Here is a 27,046-nt window from a genome sequence, read left to right as displayed (position 1 = left end):
AAACAATATGAGCAGCAAACAATTAAAAGCAGACCAGAGGGCTTCCACATATATGTCATCAAATATTGCACACAGCATCAATCTAATAGCATAAAGAAGCACATTTTCTTACCCCAAAAGAAAAGAAAGCGTTGTTTTATGTATGTGTCATGCATGCATATATTACATCCTAAAGTGGAATCGAAGAAACCTGCATGTCTAGTGCAAGCTTAACACCAAAACTAAGGAAACATTAGCTTTTGGAAAATCTTTTTTTCTATCTAATAGACTAATACTACCAATTAAACCAGTGAATAACAAGAGTTTTTTGCTTTTGGAGGTGGAGTGGAGGCTAAGGTTTTCTGAAGATGCAGTGTGTTAGCTATTTTTTGGTGATCTGGATTCTGGGATTCTGGATGGAAAGAAACAGCTTACTTTTTGAAGGCAATGTTGGGGTGGATGGACTTGGGATAAAGTGAGGTTATGGGATTCACTCTGGGCTTCACTTTCTTCTGCATTCCAAGACTGCCCTTTCTTGGCTTAAGTGTAATTTGAGTGGTTATAGTTTTCTGCCTTTTCATGGCTGAGGAGCTGTTTGTTCTTTTATTGTGTGTTTGTGCCCTACTTATTATAGTAGGCCTGAGGGTAACATCTTTGTGGGCTGCAGGCCCACTTTATTTTCGGAAAAGAAAAATTAAAGCAGCAAACAAGACTGATACTAAAATGCAGTTACCCATACAAATCTAGCTTAAGTGAACACATTCTAGATCACTCAAACTGAAATATAATTAGCTTTCATATGAAGACAACTCTCTTCTGCAGCTCCCTAGTAACACTATACTCAACGATGAAAAATCATCAAGCACATCATAGCTTACCTCGCATTCAGGCAACTTGTATATTGGCGTAGAAACCTAGTTGCACCTTCAATTGTTGTTGAGGAGTATACTCCTTTTACACCTATAAGCGGAAAAACAGAATAGTAGGTCAGCCTAATGGATTGTGACACTCTTAATTAATATTTTTTCTTGTAACATAAGCAAAGTGAAGGGAGAGCTTTGAGCTGTCTTAAAATGAACATATAAGGGGCACAAGGAAGCAAACAAAATGAGAGTCACATATCCACCGGCATGATATAGAAGATTAATAATAGTTGAAAAAATTATGATATTTGAGACATACGAGCATGACCTATTAATTCTGAGTCAATACTATCAGACTTAATAATGACCTATAATAAGTTACTAAAGGGTCAAACATGCTAATTCAACTTGTAAAGTCTTTTTTTTTTTTTTTGGTCGAATAACTTGTAAAGTCAAACTCAAAAAGATTACAAACCAAATTCTTTGTGGTGCACAGGGTCATTTAACCCTTGTATGAATGAACCAAGAACAAAATATTCAGGCACTGATTTTGCATGAATTCCATATTTCTTCCAATCGATGCCCAAAAATGACTTCATGATCAAGCACCTAACTGCATTATACACAAAATGGGAATTATGACTAGATTAGTTATTTTACAAATAAACCAGCAGAAATAATTTAGAGTAAACTAACAATCCCATGAAACCAAATAAATAATCAGATGGTTGAACATTCTGTTACCTAGAGGATTATCATGATTAAAACCCCTTTCCCACAAAATTGCTAACCAGTTAAAGATTTCGCCTGGAGTTTCAATCTGGTTTTGATGAACTGTTCCATTGACAGAGCCTGCAATATTACCTTGTGGGGTAGAATATTGAAGCAACAAGGATACCTGGGAAACATATACATATAACTAAAATGAGTTTTATGACGGGGAAATAAAATATGCTGATTGTAACCTCATCAAATGTCAAACCTTATTTTACTTTTCCAGTGAAGTAGTAAGTTATGCTCATACAGACATTTCATGTAGCCTATTATAATCATATCTTGTCTGGATGAAAGTCAAGAAAGCTGACATGAAGAACGAAATAACCATTAAAACATACCTGGTAATTCCAAGCTGCCTCAACCAAGTGAGTACCATACTCTTCCAGCATTTCATATAGCAGTACAAATGCCTCCCACTTCTGCTGGCTCTTCAGATGAGACTCAACTGGGCTGCATATTTTCCCCACACCCAGGGACTTGGCTTCTTTATCTGCCCACTGTTCCCTCTTTGTCATGCCATGAGGAAATGAATGATTTTCAGGTAATATCATCATCTCAGAAACACCAGAGGATTCACTTATGCATAGTGCGGTCTTTAATATAAGCAAGGACTGCTTCCTCACTAAACTCTCCTTATCAACCTGAACAGTAAAACCCCAAATATAAACAACTAAAAGTACTATGGCTCTGTACTGCTAGATTAATTAGCAAACAATGTATTATAAACAATAATTGATAGAGTGATAATGCTAAAGTACCAAGCCTCTTTTAATTTCCTCCCAAAATTCCTTTTCAGCTCTTATATCGATTCCTTCCACTTTATCATTCATGCCAGCATCTCCACATTCTTCAGTACAAGGGAAAATAGAAAAATACAGGGACAGTACACTATAAGCATCTCTTCTCTCCACGGTTCCAAGAGAAAACAGTATCCCACAGCACTTCCAAATTTTCTTAAAGAAACTGTTCCTGGAAGCCAATCAGATACATTCAGCTAACCCAGAATATATATATACACACACACACACATAAGAACAGGGAGGTTCCGTTAGGGATACCTTAAATAAGCTTATTTAAGAGATTTCTTGTTGGGCCCACTCCACATTCTATTTTGATGATAAGAACCGCTACTTTTTAGGTCTCCATTGAAGATCATCCTTGCAAAAAACAAGAAACTATTTAACCATTTGATTAAATGGTCATCACTTCAAATGTTTATTGAAACATTTTGTTCGTCTATTAATTTGATCAAAATTAGATATCTTATGATTTCTAATTTGTCTAATTTTTTGCAAAAATGATCTTTGAATAGATACCTAAAAAATAGACAGCTCGGGGTTGATTAAATGGTCATCACTTCAAATGTTTATTGAAAACATTTTGTTCGTCTATTTATTTGATCAAAATTAGATATCTTATGATTTCTAATTTGTCTAATTTTTTGCAAAAATGATCTTTGAATAGATATCTAAAAAATAGACAGCTCGGGTCGTGGAAATACAATGTGGAGTGGGCCCCACAAGGGATCCCTTAAATAATTTTATTTAAGGGATCCCTTAACGGATCCTGTATACGCGTATATATATAAATGAAAATATGTATACATAAAAGAATATATGAAAGTGAAATTAGGAAATATATGAAAGACAAATGTAGTTGGAAGAGATTGTAGTAGCTACCTTGAAAGTATAAGGGTCTGCCTATGTACTGAGATTTCAAAAGAGCAATAAGAAGAAAAGGCTTTGAAAATGATTGGGAGAAGAAAGCCAATAGCACAGGACCGGTGTTCCAAACTTTGTGAAAGCAACTGTTCAGTCATGCTACAAAGACCCCAGGTCAATTTACCAGCAAAATTTTGAGCATCAAAACACCCATTTGCAATAATTGAATCTGAGGATGCAGCTGTTTTCTTGCTTTGAAGGGCAGCATCAAGCATTAAGGTTAGAATGTGGCATGAAATTTGCAGCGACGGTGTCCCAGATGGCGACAGCATGCGTTTTTTACTCATTTCCAAATGATTTACCAGGTCATTAGATCCCAACACCCACTGAAAGATATCTGTTACTTCATTTTGAAGCATACCCATAGAACTAGCAACTAATCTTAGATAAAATGGCACCAGGGTTTCCTCCACAGCTACCCAGGTGTTTGTCTCGATCACAACATTAATAAATGACTCTGTAACCTATTACCAAAATTATGCCAAACCAATAAAAGCATGCACAGCAAGCAGTAATTAGGCACAAGACAAAATGTCAAAAGTACAGTAAATACGACAAACAATAAGCTTTCAAAATTCACCTGGTTAAGCATTTTGCGGTCCAAAATATGTGCCATATTCATCAATGGAAGAAAACTTCTACAGATAAATGATTGCAAAGCACCACAGTTAGCACCTGCAGAGATATATATTCAACTCTCAGATAAATAGAATATTAAGCCTCAACACATTAGTTATACACTTGAAAACAAACAGTAAAGCGCCTCTCCAACTATATCACAACAACAACAACAAAAACAACAATGACAAAGATGATGACAATGAAAGTTGAGTAAAAAAGAAATAGAACTATGATTCAGAATAAAAAGGCTTGCAAGAAACCATAAAATAACAACATTAGGAAATAGAAGGATCGGAGCATTAATACAACATTCTGGCACCCAATTGCCTAAGCTCCAATGAGAAAGTGCATACTTTAGGTTCATTTGTATGCAGTTCAAGAACAAGAGGTACACTTTGGAATCAGTTGAAATAACAATATTTACCTTTAGTATTGAGTTTTTTTGTTTCCTCAGAAATTTTAAGAGAATAGGTTAAAAATACATAACAAGAATAAAAGATTCACAGTGAAAGTAAGGATTAGAAATATCAAACTTGGTGTAGCAAATCGACACTTTGAAGATCCTGATTACAATTTTCATTTTCAAACAATTATATATTTCCATTATCGTACAACTTCTTGGCAAGCAAGAAGAACATCGTTGTCCTAAACTCATATAGTATTTCAATAGAAACAATAACAGAAACCCATGTGACTTCCTATGAATCTTTTCACATCTATATAATATAAAAATCCAACAATTATATGCACATGAAGAAAACCCATTTCTGAGATGGAATTTGGGACCATGACTTACCAGATATCTTTAGAAGGTGACAAAGTGCACCAACCAATGACCCCAGATAGTTACAGTGATTGGAATCCAACCTCCCATCATTTTGCATAACATCCTATCCAAAACAACCAAAACCAGCTAAACAATAACTCAAATTCAACCACCCTATGTTATAGTACAATAGCAAACTGGACGATAAATAAACAATAAAGTTCTAAAAATCATGCAATTTTTTATAGGATAAAAATCATGCATACTTCCCTTGTGATTTACTAAGAACCAAAAGCCTAGCTCAACAAAACCAAATTAATCATTATAGAACATGTGCTGTTCAAATTGAAAATATTATTAACCCATTGAATACAATAGAGACCCCTCATCTACTTGGCAAATTCTCAACACGCAAAGCATTACATGTGCAGAGCTTGTCACGTATGCATGGGTTAGTTGAATTTGAGTATAAACAACAAAGTTTAAAAGTCTTTTATACTTTCCTTGCTTTACGTACCGATAAGTAATTTAGTCAGAGTCTTTGCATCGTTTGGGTATGGTATCTATTTTGTTGCAGTCTTCCTACTTTTGTGGCATACACCATTTTGTATGAGTATTTACTTATGAAATGGAATGAATAACAAAAACAGACATCAGATTATCATTTACAAATAATGTGCGCATACCAGAGGACTTGAGTTCCCTTGAAATAACCCAACTTATCTATATTTCTATTGTGTTTTCTTGAGTAATCAAGATAGGTAAAATAAATAGTGGTCTAGTTGTACCAAAGTGGTATTGAAGCTCAAGCATGGACCAAAGAGTGGAGCAATTAGAGAAATATATAACATTGCTATCCACAAGTCAGCAGGACCTCATTAATCAGGGGGCTAAGATGTTTGATAAACTCACCACTTGAGTTGATCAACTGGTTATTCAATCTTCTAAAGAGAGTGGAGAAATTCACAAGCTCCAACTCGAGCTAATGGAAGACAGCATAACAACAATGGCAGATTCCAACACACTAGCTCTACCAGTTCATATACCCTTAGTATCGTGAAGTTGGATTTCCCACGTTTCAGTAGGGGCTAGGACTCAAACAATTGTCTACATAGTGCTCGTTAATTCTTTCAATCTCATAAGACACAACAACCAAAAAGTGTATCACTACCATCCTTCCATCTTGGGGGTGACAGTCAATTATGGTATCAATAACTAAACAAGATGTGGTTATCATCACCTGGGATGAATTCAAAGATGGACTACTCTCTCATTATGGTCCAAATCAATTCTAGGATCTTTTTGGAGCACTCACCAAGTTGCACTACTCTCTTGTATCTTTCTCAAAAAGGAAAAAGAAGATATGGTACAAGACTTTCAAACTGATTCCAAAACCTTAGAGCAAAGTCGAGCATCTTCCACAAGCTCAACAAGTAATTTTTTAGAGCATTTTCCATTAGAGCCAAATTGCAAGCCATAAAACCAACTAATTATTGATTGCAAATGGTTTGGCTCACTTGTAAGAATAATGAAATGTATCTTGACAAACAAATCAGGAGTTCTCAACCCCAACCAGCCAACAATTCCAGTGAGGCAATTGACAATGGCAGAGTTGCAAGAGCAGAGAAGCAAGGACTTTTGCTTCAGTTATGATGAGAAGTTCATGCCAAGGCATCATTGTAAGAAACTATTCATGATTGCAACATGCTTGAAGGAAGAGGACAATGTCAACATGGAACAGAACAATGGCAGTTGAATTTACATCAGATTCCAAATAAAACCCTAGTACAAGGGCCATCTTTAAGGGGAGGGAATGTTACATGTGCAAGGCTTGTCACGTATGCATAGCATAATTTATTTTGAGTATAAATAGGAGATTTGAATAAGTCTTTTAGCCTTGCCTTGCTTAACGACAGGATAAACTCAATTGATTTAGTTAGTCTTCCTATAGTTTGAGTATGGTATATATCTTTTTGGGCTTCTCCTACTTTTGTGGCATTTACCATTCTATGAGTATTTATTTAAGAAGTGTTGGGGGAGAAAGAAGGGTGAAGTCTTATGAAGGTATAGTGTGTTGGGCATTTTTGGGGTGGTGTGGTTAGAAAGAAATAGAAAGTTTTTTGAAAGCTATATTGGGGACAGTTGGAGGTATTGTGGAACAAAGTTCCATTTTAAGCATCTTTATGAGCTTAGGTTTCGTCCGAGTTTCAAGATGTACCATATTTTGTTATTTTTGCAGTTGGAAGACTGCTGTTCGTTAAGTGCCAGATTTGGTTAATGTACTGTAATTAATGTCAGATACTTAGCTTGTAGTTTCCGTTTACGTGGACAACTCCTCCTCTAAGATTATACTTCTTATCCGTTTTCTCTCATAAAAATATATTAAAAGGTGGAACAAATGATAAAGGTGGGGATCAGATTATCATTTACTCTTTTGCATATAACCCTTGTGTTTTCCTGAGTATTCATGATAGGTAGAACAAAGAGTGTTCTAGCTGTACCACAAACATAGTAATGCAGTTTTTTACTTTTGAAATTCATGTATTATGTCACTTTAACTTACTAATAGCCAAAAACCTACCTCAACTAAACCAAAAAATTATTCTAGATACTGCTACTATTCGAATTGCAAATGAACAACATCCCATTATATGCAAAAGAGTGCCTTTATTTAATTCAATTAGCATTTTCTCAACAACCCAACATAGCAATGTAGCATTTCACAAACTGGGTATTTGTGAAGTAAATTAATCATACCTCAGAGAGCTTAGGAAAAGTATCAAGAAGTGAAGTGAAAAGCGATGACGGAGATAAGCCAGTAGAAGTCAAAATGCAATCCAGGACGGCTGGAACAGCGGCCGGAGGTACTTGGTTGAAGCTAGTGGACAGTGAATTGATGAGAGAGGCCATAGAGTCAGTTTCATTTGTAGACATAGACATTTCCTTCACAAAGATTGCAGAGGCTCTCTCTCTCACTGTGTGAAAATCAATCGGTGAAGATGTTTAATTCAAATGGTTCTGATAAACCCTAGGGTTTAGGTGCTTTAGGATGATTAAACCCTGATTTGGGTTCCCAATGGTGTCCCCTGATTGCTTCATAATTATGTTGGCCTCCAATAGTTTTTTGCAAAGGTATCCCTAGCTTTCTTCCAAATGTTTTGCTAGGGGCTTTTTCAGCCTTTCACCTTTCACCTTTCACCTTTCACCTTGGGCGTTGGACACTTGGACCTGTCATATAAGAATTATTTATGGACGGAGGTTATTCCGACTGACCTCTGTTGTTAAGTTGATCATCCTAATATATTTTAGGTAAATTTTTTTTATTTTATTTTTTTCTTACAAAAAATTATAGAATTACCTAAACTCATTCGGCAGCATCCCACCGAAATATATAAGGAGTTTGGTAGCTTATAATCGAATATAATGACAATGTTCGACAGAATACTGCAAAATGTTTTTTTCATTTCTATTCGGTGATTACTTATTAAAAATTTCGCAAATATTCGGCAGTTAAGTGTTGAATAACTACAAATATTTTGACAGACAAGTGTTGAATAACTCGACAAATAAAATTAGAATTATTTATTTTAAGGGTAAAATTATAATTTAAAAATAGGGTGGTCAACTTAACAATTTAGGGTGGTCAAATAGCCTGAGCCTTATTTATGTTCTCATTCATGTGTTTACTAACATTTACAATGAAAAGTGTACTCTTCTGTTGCGTATTTGTACTATATCAAGTTCTTAGTTAGTACCATTGAAGTCATTATTTCTAGGATAAATTATTTTATGTAGCTGATACATCGTCATATGGTGTAATTAATCTAACGTGTCATAATATGAATGGATGTTATTAATACTATATTCTACTAATATAAATATATCACTCAATAATACTTTTACGCGTTAAATTAATAGACAATTATTATTAAAGACCAAATTTTAATAATTTTTTAGTATAACATGAACACCATATAATATTTCAATTGAACTACTAAATTTAAATCTAGTTTTTTAGATTATGTCACAAACATGTTGGCCATTTTGATTTGAGCATTTTCTATTTGACATTTTTGTCCTTTGCCCCACATACGATGGATGTTAGTTAAAATTTATAAAGTTTTGACAAAATTGCCCTTGGCTTTTATATTATCTTGAAAATTTGCTAATGTAGTCTTAATTTCACATTTAGTTGTGACTGAACAACATTCACATCTAAGTTGTGACTTAATTAAAGTTTTTTTAGAAAAATTATACTATAATATAGTATAAATAGAGGTCAAAACAATATTTTTACTCAAAAGAATACATAGTATAGTGGTGTGAGTTGTCTCTTTCAATTTACCAAGACAGTCACAGTTAAGTTGTGACTGGATTGATTTTTTTAAATACAATATAGTATAAATTAATGTAATATTTGTGATGTAATATTATTTATATTTTTTCATTGTAGTGGCATGTGATTGAATATTTGTAAATTCTAATACCTTTTACTTTATTATTTTGTTTGACTTTTCAACTAGTACCTAATCTGAAATGCTATTTAATTTTAGTACCTAAACTAAAAAATTATTGAAATTTAGTAATTAAAATCAATGAACCTTTAAATTAATTACTCCACATGACAATATATCGAATACACTTAATAATTTTTTCAGTCTTAAACAAAATTTTAAATAAAAAAATTTAGTTGCAGTTGTGCTAATCTAGATCACCGTAAAGACTTTTACAGTGTGTTTGAATGTAAAAAAAAAACTTGGGATTTAAAAAAAAAAAGTCAGTATTTCACGCGTGAAAAATTGAAAGTTCCATGTTTGGCCAAATTATAAGGGAATTCACAAATTACGAGAGAAATATTTGTGGAATTTACAGAGCTAAACTCCTGAGTTTAAATTCCAACAAAATAGGCGTCATTTTACAATTCTTATGCAAGCAGGAATTCTCTTTTCCAAGTGGGAATAAATCTGAAAATTCTTAAAAAACGAAATTACTCATAAAAACAAGCGGAACTTCCTTTTCCATCCCACCCAAAAAACAAATGTAGGTACATAGGTGCTTCTTTACATCTCAAAGCAGCCCAGTCCCTACAAAAATAGAAGCAGAACGAAATTACTCATAAAAATTATGCAAGCATGAATTCTCTTTTTCAAGTGGGAATAAATTGGAAAATTCTAAAAAAAACGAAATTACTCATAAAAACAAGCGAGACTTCCTTTTCCATCACACCCAAAAAACAAATGTAGGTACATAGGTGCTTCTCTACATCTCAAAGCAGCCCAGTCCCTACAAAAATAGAAGCAAAACGACAAAAACCCAACCAGATCAGTCACCATGGTGCTATACTAAAGAGATTTGCTAGTTTGTTTCCTTTCTCACGTATGTTAATTTTATTTCACTACAAATACTCATGTGTTCTTTCTCTCTGATTTATAATATAATTTGATGGTTAATTTATGAATTTTTTTTGGGTGAATTGAAAATAAATTTATAGGTAGAAGAACAATTATATATATATGTTAGCCCACAATCTGATCACGACTTACAAAGGTCGGTGAACATATATAAATATATATATTCACAAACCCATGTTGTGAATATATATATATTCACAGACCCATGTTGATATATATATATATATATATCAACATGGGTCTGTGAACATATTAATCAATATGTGTGTGAATATATATACCCACCCATATTAATCAATATGGGTATATATATGTGTGTGTGTGTGTGTGTTACGACATGAGTTTAACGACTTTTCCAGCTATAATAGCATGAAACAAATTCATATCAATCAATATTAGCTGTGAAGCATCCCTAAGACACATATTGATTAATATATATATATGCTATGGCATGGGTATGTTCACAGTCTGTGAACATATTAATCAATATGGGTATATATATATGTTACGACATGGGTGTGAGTGTATATATATATGTGTGTGTGTGTGTGTGTGAAAATGATATAATGGCATGAAACAAGCTCATAAGGACTTTTCCAGCTATAATGGCATGAAACAAGCTCATGTCAATCAATATTAGCCGTGAAGCATCCCTAAGACTGGGAACTCTAGCTCCTACAATTATTTATTTATTTTTTTATCACTGCACTATTTAAATTTTTAAATAACATCCGTTACCCAAACAAAAAATTTATAATTTTTGTTATTTTCTAAATTCTATATACATATATCTAAATAATAAAAAATATAATTAATAAAAATTTAATAATAAAGTTTTAAATTTCATCATTTACAAATTTCTATAAAAATTAGAATTACATCATTCAATCGCACTGTTAAAAGTATTTAGTTCCGCTCTCTTCGAAGCTACATTGAATTTCAACTTTGATCATTCAAGATTAGGGGTCGCAGTAGAGTGTTTTGCTATAGTTTTTCTTTTTTCCTGTTAAAAAAAAAAATAATCAAAATAGAATCATTCTTTCTTTTTTCTGGTCGAATAAAATAGAATCATTCTTGTGTGTCATATCTACAACAAGAAAACCACTTTACAAGTGTCACGAAATGAATGGGCCCCTCTGCCACTACGCAATTTCCTAGTCACCATTCACCAACGATCCACCCGTGCATGTTTTGTCGTCTTTGTTCTCCTTCTCCTTCAAAAGTCCAAACTTTACATACCCACAGAAGAACGCTAAATTTGAAGTACCTACACTGCACACCAGTTGAAAGCACAAAACTGATACTCAGATCTCTCACATCCTAGTCACAATGAATCACGCTAGGGTCATCATTTTCACCACTCTAAGTACCAACCCAACTTTTCCCTTCTTTTTCTTAATCAGCTTCAGTCTGTTTGGTTACCCAGAAAACGTAGGAAAATGAGAAGGAAATCCAAATAACCATTCTTGTATTCATCATAGTGTCTGGGGCATGAACATAAGCCCAGTACAACTGTTTTGCTTATTTGGGTTTCCATTCTTTAATCATGTAACACATTGAACGGATTGTTAAGTTTTTATAGTCTGTAATGATGAAGCTTCTCAATCTTGAACCTTTTCAGGCTTGCTCAAAATGGCAGTGGCTGGAGAGGAATTTTGCTCTGCTGCTTCAATCATCAACTCAGGTTCAAACTCGAAGCATCTGTATTGGAAGGTCACCAATCCCACACTTTCTCCTTCTCATCTTCAAGGTCAGTAATATAGAAATCTGCATTTTGTTTGGAATTATATGATTATGTGGGTGATTTTGAGAGTGGACTGTATTGGTGATTACTGGTTTCTAGAGTAATCAGTTGCATGGAGTTTGGTTGGTTTATCCTTAATCCACTAACAAGTGTTTGGTTGCTGGGGAAATTAAGGAAAAGAAAAGAAAATGGAACCCCAATTTGTCTAAGTTGCAAAAGATAAGAAAATGATAATTAGCAATGAAATAGAGCTGGAGTCCTGTACTGGTCAGTAATATAGAAATCCCACACTTTCTCCTTCTCATCTTCAAGGTCAGTAATATAGAAATATGCATTTTGTTTGGAATTATATGATTATGTGGGTGATTTTGAGAGTGGACTGTATTGGTGATTACTGGTTTCTAGAGTAATCAGTTGCATGGAGTTTGGTTGGTTTATCCTTAATCCACTAACAAGTGTTTGGTTGCTGGGGAAATTAAGGAAAAGAAAAGAAAATGGAACCCCAATTTGTCAAAGTTGCAAAAGATAAGAAAATGATAATTAGCAATGAAATAGAGCTGGAGTCCTGTACACGTTCTTCTTCTTGTGTTTTTGATTCATTAGGAGCTAAAAGTGAGAATTCAAAAACAAAATAAAAGCAGAAAATCCTGTCAAACTTCATTTTGTATTACTTTTGTATTTTGGTTCTTGTTTTATTTACAACCAAAATGGTGCTAATAGACATTTAAATCACCTGAGGTTTATTTGGGTTCTTTCTTCTCAGACTTGCCAGGATTCACGCGCAGTGTTTACAAAAGAGACCATGCTTTAATAACACCGGAAAGTCACGTCTTTAGCCCTTTACCTGAGTGGTACTTTCCTCTGCATTATGATATATTGTTAGAAAGGTTCCTCTTCACTGCTGTACAGTAATATAGATTGCTCTAACAGGACCTTGACATCGGGAGCCTATTTGATTACTCCGGCAATGGGCTCACACTTTGTAATGTACCTAGCAAAGATGCAAGGTTTGGTAGATTGAGATATGTCCAATTTTATCATGTCATGTTCATATTACAACACGGCATTGGAATTTATTAACTGACATTTCTTTTCTTAGAGTACTGATATATGCTTTACCGTGTGCAGAGAACTCATTATCTGGACTCCCTCCATATGGTGTTGAAAGGTGTGGGCATCCTCTTTTCCGAATTTGTTTATTTACTTTATCATAGTGAATTTCATATTTTTTTGACAGTGATTTCAGCATTTATATGGAGCATTGGATTTATTCCATAAGTATATTACTCTCTGTTTTTCCTACTAGGTTCATATTTGTGGTTCAGGGTGCTGTGACTCTCACTAATGTTTCTGGTATTAGCCACAAATTATCGGTAAGAAAGCTCAATCAATTTTCAGTGTAAGATTGCTAGTTGTGGTTCATAGTTAATTTAAAATACTCATTAGTACATTTAGCATATATTTTTCAAGTATCCTATTTTTTAATATATATTATGTTTGGTTCACCCATTCTTGCATATAATGATAGACAGATATACATCTATTATATCAAGCAAGGACTCTAGGCTATCTAATGGAACTGCTGCTTTGCTTCCAGTGCTTTTAGTAATTATGTTCCAAGTATTTTTCCTTTGTGGTAGACTAATGGCAATCTAGTTATCTGTGAGATGGAGGTGCTCTTGTGATTAAAAGGTGAAAAGAAGTCTGATTTGATTCATATATGATCAACAGGTGGATTCATATGCTTATCTACCTCCTAATTTTGATCATTCCCTCAGGTGTGATGCATCTGCAACTCTTGTGGTATTTGAGAGAAGGTTTGTGTTCCCATACATTATGGTTGTTTGGATGGTTTTTCTTGTCATTATATTAAATCAAGTGCTATCATCATGTCATCTCAACATCAGAGTTCACTCAAATCACCCTTACATGGCATTAATGCTATTACAAATGGAGTGCACAAACTTGACTTGTCCAAGACTGTTTTCTTGATAACGAAACATTAATAAACCAATATTGTTTTGCTTAAGAGGTAATGATTTTAGATATCCACCTATCAAATAACTTGTATGGTACTCTTCAAGCGGTTAAAGCACTCTCTGATGCTTCCCTTAGGTGTGCTAATCTGGAAAATCAATCTACTGAGCAGATTGTGGGTTCTACAGATCAGCAGCCACTCCTGGAAACTCCCGGCGAGGTAAGTAGAGGCTTTTGGACACGGTTTATCTTTATTTTGTATACCATCTCAATTTAGAATAAGCTCCGAAAGAACTACCTATGAAATCTTGTCGTGGATGTCTAGGATTCAATCCTTGAAACATATTAGTGAGGAACATCTCTCCACCAGATGTTAGAATTTTCCAGTTCTTGAAAATTGTATTATTTATGTTTTTGAGAGTTTAGTAATACTTAACTGTGTACCTTGTTGATGTATAAGATTTTGTAGCCTCGCGTTTCACTTTTTCTTTACCCATTATCAGGTCTTTCAATTAAGGAAGCTTATTCCAACATCTATACCCTATGACTTCAATATCCATGTAAGCCATCATTTACGTATTTGAGTTCAATAGTGATGGTCCTCAGCTTCTCTAACAGTGATTCGACATTTTTGGGCCTTTACCTGCAGATTATGGATTTTCAGCCTGGGGAATATCTTAATGTGAAGGTATCAGCTTCTTCCTTGCTGGTTAAGTTTATTGTATTCGGTTCCATGATTTACATTCTGAAACTTTAAATTTGGGTTAAGCTTTTGTCTTTTCTGGATTGGAATTAGTTTAAGAAATCCTTGCAACTTTGGTTTGGTCACTCTTGAAAAGAAACATAAAAGTTATTGAAGCTTCAAAAATATGGCTTGAAGCTTAATCGCACATCCAACATTCATTTTGCCTTGTGACTTTAATAAGTTAAGAGTGTCCCTAGAGTTAATTTATGGTGTTATAAGAAAAGTGAGGCAAAAATATCTTATGTTTGTTATAGCTGTGTGAGAGAGATAGCAGGTGTAATACGGTTGTGGATAGAGAAGTTGAGAGTTACTCTAATCTTACAATTTTCTTTATTAGAGGATTTGGTCTTCCTCTCCTGTGGACGTAGGCAATAGTGGTCAACTTCCTAAATCCTTTTGTTGTCTCTCATGTTAACTTGCTTTAATTTTCCTATCAACTATTGCTGCATCTTTCACAACAACTACCCCGCTTTTTCTTTTTGAAAAAAAAAATAAAAAACAACCTAAAAGGAGCAGTCCATCTGACGTTGGGGGGCTTCAAGCAATGACCCTGACAATGGTTACACCTACATCAGGGGAGGGGGGAGGGAGGGAAGGGAAGGATATGAACCCATAGGTAGAAATTGTTCTTGAAAAACGACTAGCAAGGGAAATGGTGTCAAAGAGTGCATATACCTACAACTAATCCCATACTTAGGCAATGGATAACAAGAGGCATATAACATGCACCACGCTCTGCAACCTGTTCATGGCTGCTCATTATTCCCAGATGGATGGCTTCGCTGATCCTGCTTTATACATACCAACTTCGCCATGTCTTTTTGTGCGTAACGACAACCACAAAGTCATAGCCCATACTTCTCCTGATCCCATACCCAGTGTGGTGCCTGCTTTAATACCGAATGATATAAACATATGGGCTATGACAAGGAGAATCTACTAAACGAGGAAATAAAAGGAATGGACATAAACGTTCATTCTTCACAGGCTTTGTTAAATTCTTCTCAAAGTTGTCATGATATTTATTTTGGTCTTCAGCTTCTTGAAAAGGCTTTCCCGCAAACATGTAGGTTGTGCATATTGTATAATACCATATGGTTGGCTTATTTGGTTTTGTAGGAGGTCCATTACAATCAGCACGGTTTGTTGCTTCTGGAGGGACAGGGCATTTATCGCTTAGGCAATAGCTGGTAAGAGTTTCATTCATTGTTGAGACTGCATGACATTTTATGTTCATTCATTTGTTAGGGAGCATTTGGTGTGTAAATTACTACAGTTAAAATGACTAGATGATTCATTGTCAGGATGTTTTTCCAATTGTATACAAAAAGAGCAAAAAAAAAAACAAAAACAAGGATAGAAAATTGATCTGTTATGCCAGACAAGCTTGATGCATGCTATGAATTTTCTTTATTCGACAGTATAGTCGAAATAGACAGGCTTTGTACCAGGAATTAGGATTGTTTTTTCAATGAGGTCCCATTTTGGACTCTTTCTTTCTTTATTTTCTGCTTCAAGGGCATTAAATGAAAAATAGACACAAGGCCTTGTCTTCCACAATTAAAATGCTATGGTGTAATTGTGTAAATAGTATGTGCGTGTTGCTTATACATTGCTCAAGTGCCACGTGTTCATTGTTTGGTACTCAACCATCAGAAGTCATGGCATGTGAGCACAAAATAAACTCATGGCATGAGACAAAAGAAAAATACTCAAATGATGTATTATATTATCGATCCAAAAATGAATGTCTTTCTTTTTTTGGTTTTTAAATTTAAGTTTGAAAACCCTAAAACAGACGTTGAAAGAAATAGAAAAATTAAAAAACAAAGGTTTGGGACTTGGTATGATGGCTTCTCAACCTTGCACTTTCCTTCAAGTAACAATTGGTAACTAACTTTTCTTACAGTGTACATGCAGTATCTTCATGTTTTTTGTCTAGGTCCTTGCATTTCCAAGTTATAGACCAGAATTTTGATCTCGGAACATACTCACTTGAAAATGAATTTGGAAAAAATGTTTCCGACTTTAACATTTGAAGTTTATCTGCCTTGGGGAAGAAAGAAAGATTACATGTTATTGGCTGTTCTCCTTCTTCGGCTCCATGCATGTGTTCCATTATACTGTTGTGCTAAAATTGCTGCATGTTCGTGTTCTTATTGCATCAATTGTTCTTTTGACTGGTAAATTGTGGCAATTAAATGAACTGTTGCTTATCTTCCCAGCTTTCCACTTATGATAGCATTCTACCTTCTGTTCTCAGATTTACCATACTGCTACATCAATAAAGTCTATTTTCATTGCATGCTTTTGTTGATTCTTTTGTGAATAGGTACCCTGTTCAAGCAGGAGATGTCATTTGGATGGCACCATTTGTGCCTCAATGGTAAGCCATCACGAATACAAATATCTTGTTTTCCATTTGATATAAAAGAATTTTGTTTTGCTTTCTCCCCATTTTAGTTTGGCCAAATCAAATAGATAATGATGTAATTTGCAAACTTTTACAGGTACGCTGCATTGGGTACAAGCCGGTCCCGATATTTTCTGTACAAAGATGTAAATAGGAATCCACTGTAGTCACATGTATGTATCATTAGGATGCCAATTATATGTTTCTCAAGACAGATTTTATGTACCAGAGCACAAATTGAAACTTTTCATTAGCCTATGAACATGACATTAATGAATTACAGTTTGATGTATTCTATGCATAATATATTAGTTGATACTGATGACTACCAGAAATTTTGGGAAGTTATTATTATATGAACAGATAGGTAACGATGTTATGAGGCCAAGTTATTAATAACTATTAAACTTTACACCGATAAATAAATTAATTAGGCAGGTGGGTTTTCATAAACTATTCCAAGTTGGCTTATTTCATGGTCTATCTGAAAAGATGAAAATGCACACTGTCTTATTCTTACTAAGAGGAAGAACAAACTATTTATCTTATATTTCTTTCCAATTGAACAGAACTCAGTGTCTTAGAAGAGATTTGAGAGAGACTAGAACTTTACCCACTTGTATGAATTAATTTGCAGTGATGCAGCTGCAGTCCATTAGTGACAGGCTAGTTTTGGACTGTGGTATAAATGAAAAGTCACATCCTCCATAACACATGCAAAACCTATCGGGTACTGTGTCTTTTTTGTGTTTCAAACTTCAATAATGAGCGATTGAAAAATTAATGAAGAATTTTAAGCAGGAAAAAAAGAAACCAAAAATGAATGAAGTTCAACAGCAAAAGAAAAAAGTGTAGTGATGACAACGCGAAAACAGAAATTATATATATATTGGATTTTTTAAGGCACATCTTATGGTCCATCTTAAGGCACTTGCCTGTACGTGATACAGCTAGTACGTACAGCATGTGACTCAATAGTTGAAGAAATGAAGGTTATTGAGTGAGATTCAATGGACTCACTGACTCGGTAGGGTCTTTATATTTTCATAATTGAGTGAGATTCCAATATACAGTACCAGACTTGGAAGCATCTCTGAAAAGCTTGCTATATAGTCATGGCCAGTTTCTGAAAAGTTGGTGCACCAGTTTCATATTTCAGATCAACGGTCCTGATTTCTTTGATAGCTAGGTGGATAAGATCAAATGCTAGTTTGATCCCTCACTATATATAATCACTCTCAACTCTCATCTTCTTCACTCTGTTTTGCCTCCTCATCTTCTTCACCAATCTTCCCAGTTCCCATTATCTTCTTCTCTGTTCTTTCTCACTGCTCGGGCCCACAGCTGTATCCTCTCAAGGTCTTTAATCTTTTCTACCTTCAAATTTTGCTGTCGATTAATGCCTGAATTTGGATCTAACCATTTTTTTTTTATCTTGCCAACTGATTTTATTTTATTTTTTGTCAACAGTCTGCCTCATGTTTCTGCATGGTTAGCATGTTCTGAAGGCAGCCATGGTATGATCTCTGTTTCTTCTTCTTCTCTTTTTTTTTTTTTTTTTTTTTTAAATATCTTTAAATTTTAGTTTTTAATTACTTGATTAGATTGCTGCATCTCTATCACATATAGCTTTCTCTCATAAGTAAGAACAAACTACTTATCTTATATTTCTTTTCAATTGAACTCAGTGCTTGAGAAGAGATTTTAATAAGAACACAAAGGCATTTTGGAATGGGTGGGATTGGAAAGAAAAAGAAGGTATGTTGGTTTTTATTTTGTATTCCGATGTACGAATTTTACTATAGGGCATTTCATCCATTAGATCTTTAACTCATTTTTTATAAAGGCATTTTGGTTTTGACTCATTTTTTATTAGCAATCGGGGCATTTGTCTTGTGAAAAGACCAAAAGGGGCAAAGTACTATTTAAGTTGGTCTAGCTAGTTTAATTGCTTTGCCTTTGTCAAATAGTGTAAAAGTTTGTTCGTAGGCTAACTTGTTGTTGTAAAATTTACTCACAAATGGACGAGTGTTTATAGTAAACTTCGTACAAAATACGAGGTCGAATCCTAGGAAGTGTTAAATGATCTAATTTAAAACTCTAAATCAATTTAAATCTAACATAATTTAGAAATGACTATACTCGCAGTCGTAGACAAAGAGGTCATGAGAGTCTGATACGACAAGAAGATGATTCGTTATCCACCACTTTTGATTCTATGGGGGTTGGAAGTGATAATTATAATTATGGGCAAAATTCACAGAGTCTTGCAAAGTATTTGGTAAGAGACTGAAAATAAGTCCATGAGTTGACCACCATTTTTGGAACCGGAACCACAAGGGAAATTTTTCTTAGAATTTCTTGTCAAAATTAAAGAACCAAAAATGACTGAAGTCTTTTATTTGGTGCAAGAATATCTTGTACCAAGCATCAATGTAATCATAATAATTAAATGTAACATTTTCATCAAGAAATCGATGAGAGTGAGGATAAGGACCTCAATCTGGTTGATTGATAATTTTTTGAATATATAAAGAATGGTAAAGGATTTTGTTTGGATCATTCATATCCTTGATAGGTTTAATTTCCGTCTAATTTTTGTTGAAATCGAAATTGCTTCGAAATTTCCAAAATTTTCTCAAAATCCGAAATTTAACTCCTTGGTTATATTGTTGTTTTTTGGCAGTTTAATTGTTGTTTTTTTTTTTTTGTAAAAATATAACAGGTCAATCTTAATTAAACAAAAAATGTTGAATTTCTTTATGGTGTATGCAAGGAAGAAAATTTTGTTTTGAGGGGGACGGGGGAGAAATTTTTTTCCAATTCCATAAGTTTTTCGAAAATATTTCGATGATTTCGTCGAAATTTCACTTGCTTCTAACATGCAAGTCCAACGCCTTTTTGCGAAAAATTGTCGAAATTTCATTTTTTAACAAAATTTTGATTCCCTTCTTTCCATTTTTAGAACATTTCCTAGCCAAACCTACCCCCCCTCTTCGACTTTACCTTCTCTCTCTCAACTTCTCTCTCCTCCACACAACCTCCCACCTCTAGCCACATCTCGGCGGCCTAAAACCACCGGTGTGACCCCCACTTGCCGGCCATCCTTCACTGCCCAAGCCTAGTTCCTCCAAGCCGGAAACCACCTAGCCAACACACTCTCTGCCGTCGAAAAAATCTCCGATCTCGGGCACCTCTGGCGTCCAATCTCAATAATTTTTGGTAGGTTTTTCTCCCCTGAACATGGGATTTAATTCCCCTAATGTGTGGTTTTCCAATTTGAAGTATTTATGAAATTGAAATTTTAGGGTTTTGTATAATTGAAATTTAATTGAAATTTAATTTGAAATTTAGCTTTAATTGAGTAATTTTGGAATTTATTGTATGATTTTGGGTTGATTTATGATTTTGAATCATTGATTGTATAATTTTGGACATATTGTGAATTTGTGGTATAAAATATGGAATTGGTAATATGGAAATTAATGGAATATGGAATTGGTAATATGGATTATGGAATATGGAATTTAATATGGAATTGGTATAAAATATTATATTGGAAATATAATATCAAATATAATTTTGGACATATTGTGATATAAAATATTGAATTTAATATGGAATTGGTAATATACTAATATGGAATATGAAATTGGTAGGAGAATTTGTAATATGTGAATCATAATATACTAATATATGGAATTGCCGAATTGGTAATATTGAATTTGATATAAATTAATAATTAATATGGAATATGAAATATGAAATATGAAATTGGTAATAAACTAATAATAATATCAAATATAATTTTGGACATATTGTGATATAAAATATGAAATGGGTAAGGGAATTTGTAATATGTGATTGCTAATATACTAATATGGAATTGGTAATATATCAATATGGTAATAATAATGGAATATGAAATTTAATGATTGTGATTGTTTATGTCTTTTGTTATTAGGTACTAATATGGCCAGCAGAGGAAGAACACATGATTCAGCTTGGAAGCATGCACTTCCAAATCTGGATAGTAAACAAGGTTCAATATGCAGATATTGTGGCCTTGTAATGAAGGGTGGTGGAGTGACAAGACTGAAATACCAGCTTGTAGGTATATATGGATCTTGGAAGCAATGTGCAACATTGCACTAGTATCCAACCAGAAGTGAAACAACACATTGCAGACACCTTAGAATATAAATAGCAACAAAATAACAAGAAAGCACAACAGATAGAAGAGATTCAAGCAGAACTTCGCGAAGAAGGTCACATAAACTTGAGTGACAGTGACGACGATGATCATAAGGATGATGTAGGGCCTGAAGAGCGAAGACATTTTCGAGCTGCACTTCGATAATCCAAAGCAGCACAATGGGATAAAGAACACCTACATAAAGTCTCGAATAGGGGACAAAGTTCTGGGTTTAGTAATGGTTCACAATTGCTAAGAGGATCAAGTGTGAGGGAATCACAACCAATACCCTCAGTAGCACCAAGCTTCTACAAGCTAGTCATCTAAAGCACGCCAAAAGAATGTTAAAAATATCTTTTTTAGAGGGTCAATCAAAGAGAAGATGCAGAGCTTAAGCCAAGTTCTTCATATACGAAAATGTTCCTCATTCAAAGCAGCATCTCATCATTTCAAAAACTTGGAGATAGGATGTCAACAGGTAGGAGAATGAGTGGAACCTTCATCACCCTATCAGATACGGAATGTATATTTGGAAAATGAGTTTAATGAAATACAAGAGCATGTTAACAAGTTGAAGAAGAATTGGGCAACTTATGGTTCCATAATCACATCCGATGGTTGGACAGGTCCAACCAGTTGTATATTTTAAACTTCATGGCATACTCAAGAGGAAAGACTATATTTCTTAAGTCCGTTGGTTCTTCAAATTGCATAAAAGATGCAAGATATATATATGGGCTACTGAAGAATGTAATGGAAGAGGTTAGATCGGACAATGTTGTTCAAGTTGTGACCGATAATGGTTCTGCATATGTCGCCGCATAGAAGAAGTTAATGAAAAAATATAATGTATACTGAACGTCGTGTGCGACACATTGCATTGATCTCATGTTCGAAGAGATGGGGAAGAACCAAGGGGTTGCTAAGCTGATAAAAAAGGCTCAAAAGATCACAAATTTTATTTACAACCATAACTGGTTGTTGGCAAAGATGTGTGAGATTTGTGTTGGAGATATTATTTGTCCTGGTCCCACCCGATTTTCTACTCACTATCTTGCATTAGATAGTTTGTATCGAAAGATGATGGAGTTAAAGCAATTGTTCACTTGTACTGATTGGGGCAATAGCAACTTCCGGCGAAGAGAAGCAGGACAACATGTGGAATCCATAGTACTTGATCACAATTTTTGGCAACAAGTGCTTAAGATTTGCAATTTGTTAGAACTTCTCTACCTAGTTTTACGTGTTGTCGATATAGAGGTGTATCTTACTATTAGATCAGTTTATGAGTTGATGTGTCGTGTGAAGTACGAATTACTTCATAAACACGATGCACGGTGGGTGGTAAAAATCATCAATAATCGGTGGTTCAAAACATTACAACACGATTTGCATGTAGCATGTAACCCAAATATGTTTACATTAAATTTAGTTCTGCATGTTTTTTTCATTGATCTAAGTTATCTAACTTTAAATTATTGTTACTAAATATGTATTTCAGTATTTACTTGATGCATACCACTATTTGAATCCTCGCTACCAATATCAAGAAGTCGTTGCAAATGATGGTGAAATTATTTGGGCTGTGCATAACGTATATAAAACATTGGATCCTAATTCAACAGAAGTTGCCCAATTTGAAAATGAGGTGAAAATAACTTGCCATAACACTTTATAGAGTTTGATTGTCCTTTTTCCACAATTGTATAAAGTATTAATATTTTAAAGAATTTTATTGTCTTAAGTTTTATATTTGATGGATATTGTAAAATTTGTATCTAGCTAACATATTTCAAAGATGCATGGAGATTGTTCGGAGAGTGAGATGCAATTGTCTCTAGATCACAAATGTCTCCTAGTGAGTATACACCATACTTTTATAAGTTGGATCAGGTGAATGGTTCAACTTACACTCATAATTTTTCAATTTAGGTGAATGGTGAATTATATATGGGACTGATGCTCCTACTGTAAGAAAATTAGCCATCAAAGTTATTTCACAAACGGCGACATCATTCGCTTGTGAAAGAAACTGGAGCACTTTCTCTCTCATACACACCTAGAAAAGAAACAGGCTCTCATATAGTAAGTTAGAAAAATATGGTCTATTGCTACTATCATATGAAGTTTGCACTTCGAGACAAACAAGTTGAGGAGGATCGCGTCGACAACTATAATCCGCTAGATATGTTTGAAAATTATATGGGGGATGCTGATGCAGAGGGAAACCAGCTTTATCAGTGGATCAGGCCCATCCATCTAGATGATGACGCAAGTAATCCAGATCCTGATGTTGCAGCTTAAGCACGCCAGAAAGGTATCAATGTGAAAATAGTTCTTAATAAGGAGGTGAGTCCTACTGGGAGTTTTTGAGGAACTTATGCAAAGTCCAATACATCGAAACGAAAATGTTCCCACTAATCCTTCTTGATCAGGTAACTATAACACAAGATCAGACACACATACCAACAGTGGAAGTAGAGGTGGTGGTAAGGGTGATGGTAGAAATGAAGATTACACTGGAGATGATCAATACTATATAACCCGATTTACTGGGGAAGAAAACTACACTCATGCAATACAAGATGAGGATCATGGGAGTAGGCATGCAGGACATGGAATTGATGTCATTGGAAATGACTACACTCGCAGACAAAGAGGTAATGTGAGTATGATACCAGAAAAAGAAGATTCGTTATCCACCACTTTTAGTTCTATGGAGGTAGGAGATGATAATTACAATTATAGGCAAAACTCTCCAATAGTCTATCTACCATATCTCTTTTACTCAGGAGAGTCTGGCAGTAGCTCATGGGCACAACAAGAGGCAAGCTCTTCAAATGAGTATGGCTATGAGAAAATCCCACCATGAATACCATATTCTGATTCATATGATTAGTATGTTGAGAATTATATGCAAAGTTATGTTGGAGAAATATCTTGGGGTGATTATTCTTTGCAGTTCACCTACTCTGGATATGATAATACTGAAGACAGCAGAAATTTTGAACCGGCTAGAAACTTTTTGTGGTATTGAATACTTATTTAATTCATGATCTAATATTGTAATATAAATAAATTTGAGGTGTTATTTATATAATTATTAATTAGTGACTCATTTTTTTAACAGTATTTACCTCCAACGCGCATTATATTCACTTTATATCACATAAAACCTACTATATAATTTGGTTTCTTCAATGTTTTTTATCCATGTAGTAGATAATATGTTAAATAAACATATGGTCAAGTTTCATTCAAAATTTATGTATTTTGATAGCAATTTCTGTCGTTTTTCTCTAATTTTGTTCAAATCGAAATTTTAATCGAAAATTTCCTTGAAATCGAAATTTTACTCCTTTGGTGTATATCAATTTATATGATAATCTCTTTTGTTACTCCATGATTTCAGTGGGAGAGGAAAAAGGACAACAGCTACTCTCAGGAACAAATTGAGGAAGTGCACGATGAATGAGCGGGCTTTCTGGCGCGCAATATGTAGATCCAATACTCCTCACTTCCCTAGGTCCTGTGGCTGGTTTTAGCAAGCATATATATATATATATATATATGTATATATATATATGTTTTTGGTAAATATTTTGTACATCTAACTAAGCTGTGTAGACATACATTATTTTTGGTACATATATGCTAGGGGCAGTTTAGCGACTAATCTTGCAAAGTCAATAATTTTGGTACATATATGGCTGACTTTGTACGATTACTTAGTCATAATCTTGGGTTCGATTCTGACTTTTATAATTAAACTCCAGTTCCTATTTAATGAATTTCTTGATCTTTTTGAGTTGAATGTGGATTGATAATTTGTAAACTTCAATTCCTATTTCATAGATTGATAATTGACTACAGATTGATAAGTTGATGCAAGCTATCTGTTGAATGTCTCCCTAACAATCACACAACTCATATTTGCGAAACCTGTTGAATGTGAATCAAACAAACAATGGTTGTCAATTTAAAACTATTGTGTTAGTAAAATCGAGACAACAATTTTAGTTGAATCACCATTGTATAACATATATATGAAACAAAAGTTTTAGTTGAACCGCTATTGTATAAGATGTCTTCTAAAAGCATTTAATAAAATCAAACAACTGTTCCTAGTAAAATACCGTTGACCTAGGTAAGTCTCAACTACACAAATAGAAAATAAAATGATGTACATGAAGCATCTACACAACAATTTCATTCAAGAACCGTTGTCCAAATAATATTATAACAAGGGTTATAGAAAATGAAATGATGTGTATATAAAATTCAAACATGTTTTAGTTGTTTAGAAATACTCCCAACAATATACCTGTAACAGTCAAGAGTTATTTATACTTACACCCCCTGAGGTTTATTGTTTTTTCACATACACCCTTTGGAATTTTAAAAATTACACATACACTCCTGAGGTTTCAAATATGTTGCATATAACCCCCTACAAGAGAAAACAATAAATAAACAAAGAAAAAGATATTTGTATTAAGGTTGGACCTTACACCTTGAGTAATCTTATTAGACCATTTCACCCCCTTAGTATGCCTTTTTGCTACCTTCTCATCATTTTTCGTCTCACTATAAGGAGTTATATGCAACAGTTTTGAAACCTCAGGAGATATATGTGTAATTTTTGAAATCTCATGGGATGTATGTGAAAAGATAATAAACCTCAGGGGGAGTATGTGTAAATAACTCAACAGTCAACAATTTTTCTAAATAACGATGTTTAACTTAGTTTTGGACAACCTTTATAGTAAATAACTATTGTTAATAATAAAGTTTAACAATAATTTTATTTCCAAAACCGTTGTGTTATCTTTTGGCATACAACATTTAGGATCAAATATAGGGTTTTTCAAGGGCCATATATATACAATGGTTTTCAATGATGAACCTTGTATGAATTAACTCATACAATGGTGGAAAACCGTTGTATAAAAGGGCCATAGTCGTCAGGTGCTTAGACAACGAAATTTGGGAGTGCTAGACAATGGTAAAAAATTGTTGTCTATTAACCTGATTATAGTAGTGAGTTCTTAGGCTGGTGCATGGTTATGTTTAGACCTTTACAAAACAAAAACTATGATTGTTTGTTGGATATTGTACTGTAAACCCTTTTTGGCAGCTTTGAATGTTATTGGTGCTTGGAATATGGAATATATGGGAATGAAAGATTTTATACTGCACAAATTTCAGGCAATTTCAAATTATAGGCACAAATGTATGTTCAATTCATTGATATCCCTTTTAGGTAAAAAATAAAATAAAAAATAATTGATATCTACTATACATTCCAATTCCCTTTTTTGAACCCAAAATAATAAACAATATCAGTTTTGGTCTAAAAACTGGTATGTTATAATGTTTTGATATCAGATTTTATCTCAGACCTGATATTGATACAATGTATCAATATCAATGTATCAATATCAGGTCTGAGATAAAATCTGATATCAAAACATTGGTTATATATGAGATTCTATCTCAGACCAATATATAAACAAATGTTTATATATCATATTCTACTTCCGACCTGATATTTATACCTTAGTTATATATTATATTTTATCTCAGACCTAATATTTATACTTTAGTTATATATCAGTGTTAGTGTCAAATAGGATGTCTATTGACTAGAACTATCATACTCGGATATTGTAGATATCAGAAATATTAAAAAAATGATATCCATTATGTCTTTAATTAGGACATCAAATTGAAAAAAAAAAAGGTATATAAAAATATTTAGATATTAGTCAGACAACTGATATCTAAAGGGGCACATTAGATATCAGGGGATATCATATTTTTACCCCATTAGA

At 33.9% G+C, this 27,046-nt stretch overlaps 2 protein-coding genes and 1 long non-coding RNA gene across 6 annotated transcripts in view; 2 read left to right on the top strand and 1 right to left on the bottom strand.

The window, feature by feature from the left end:
• The window catches only part of LOC147273659 (tRNA/rRNA methyltransferase (SpoU) family protein), a 29,512-nt gene extending 21,771 nt beyond the window's left edge, over positions 1-7,741 (bottom strand). For 2 of the 3 annotated variants that reach the window (XM_086256370.1, XM_086256371.1), the window contains exons 1-9: positions 7,485-7,741; positions 4,758-4,851; positions 3,921-4,015; positions 3,299-3,804; positions 2,378-2,588; positions 1,958-2,260; positions 1,587-1,740; positions 1,318-1,455; positions 858-939 (exon numbers count right to left, since the gene is read on the bottom strand). In XM_086256370.1, coding sequence (XP_086112496.1) covers positions 858-939; positions 1,318-1,455; positions 1,587-1,740; positions 1,958-2,260; positions 2,378-2,588; positions 3,299-3,804; positions 3,921-4,015; positions 4,758-4,851; positions 7,485-7,667 — 1,766 coding nt within the window. In that variant the 5' untranslated portion in view covers positions 7,668-7,741. Of the gene's footprint in view, positions 1-857; positions 940-1,317; positions 1,456-1,586; positions 1,741-1,957; positions 2,261-2,377; positions 2,589-3,298; positions 3,805-3,920; positions 4,016-4,757; positions 4,852-7,484 lie in introns of those variants that run through there. The other variant, XM_086256372.1, reaches the window with a different exon arrangement.
• Positions 7,742-11,363: 3,622 nt separating this feature from the next.
• On the top strand, positions 11,364-17,336 carry UGLYAH (ureidoglycine aminohydrolase). Of its 2 annotated transcripts, none has more exons than XM_086256879.1 (13): positions 11,364-11,504; positions 11,760-11,888; positions 12,646-12,733; positions 12,813-12,889; positions 13,011-13,050; positions 13,189-13,255; positions 13,614-13,699; positions 13,998-14,079; positions 14,363-14,419; positions 14,509-14,547; positions 15,724-15,794; positions 16,937-16,990; positions 17,115-17,336. In XM_086256879.1, the coding sequence occupies exons 1-13, from the start codon at positions 11,468-11,470 to the stop codon at positions 17,182-17,184; spliced, it is 897 nt and encodes a 298-aa protein (XP_086113005.1). In that variant the 5' UTR covers positions 11,364-11,467; the 3' UTR covers positions 17,185-17,336. The 2 variants fall into 2 exon arrangements, with proteins under 2 accessions (XP_086113005.1, XP_086113006.1); XM_086256880.1 differs by having other exon boundaries at positions 13,189-13,281; positions 13,661-13,699.
• A 787-nt stretch (positions 17,337-18,123) lies between these two features.
• On the top strand, positions 18,124-19,601 carry LOC147273657 (uncharacterized). The gene is made up of 4 exons (XR_015119722.1): positions 18,124-18,376; positions 18,488-18,534; positions 18,706-18,775; positions 19,166-19,601. It is a non-coding gene; the product is annotated as an uncharacterized LOC147273657 (long non-coding RNA).
• Positions 19,602-27,046: the final 7,445 nt, after the last annotated feature.

Source organism: Dryas octopetala, chromosome 9 (genome assembly GCF_963921425.1).
Source record: "Dryas octopetala chromosome 9, drDryOcto1.1, whole genome shotgun sequence".
NCBI lineage: Eukaryota > Viridiplantae > Streptophyta > Magnoliopsida > Rosales > Rosaceae > Dryas > Dryas octopetala.
Note: the sequence above shows the minus strand (reverse complement) of the source record. Positions and strands in the feature narration are given on the sequence as shown.

Excerpts from the sequence above, each read along its gene's own strand:
- UGLYAH (XM_086256879.1), top strand. The coding sequence starts at position 11,468 with ATGAATCACGCTAGGGTCATCATTTTCACCACTCTAA. Across the intron at positions 11,889-12,645 it reads TTCTCCTTCTCATCTTCAAG|ACTTGCCAGGATTCACGCGC; the intron begins GTCAGTAATATA and ends CTTTCTTCTCAG. Across the intron at positions 13,051-13,188 it reads CCTCCATATGGTGTTGAAAG|GTTCATATTTGTGGTTCAGG; the intron begins GTGTGGGCATCC and ends TTTTCCTACTAG.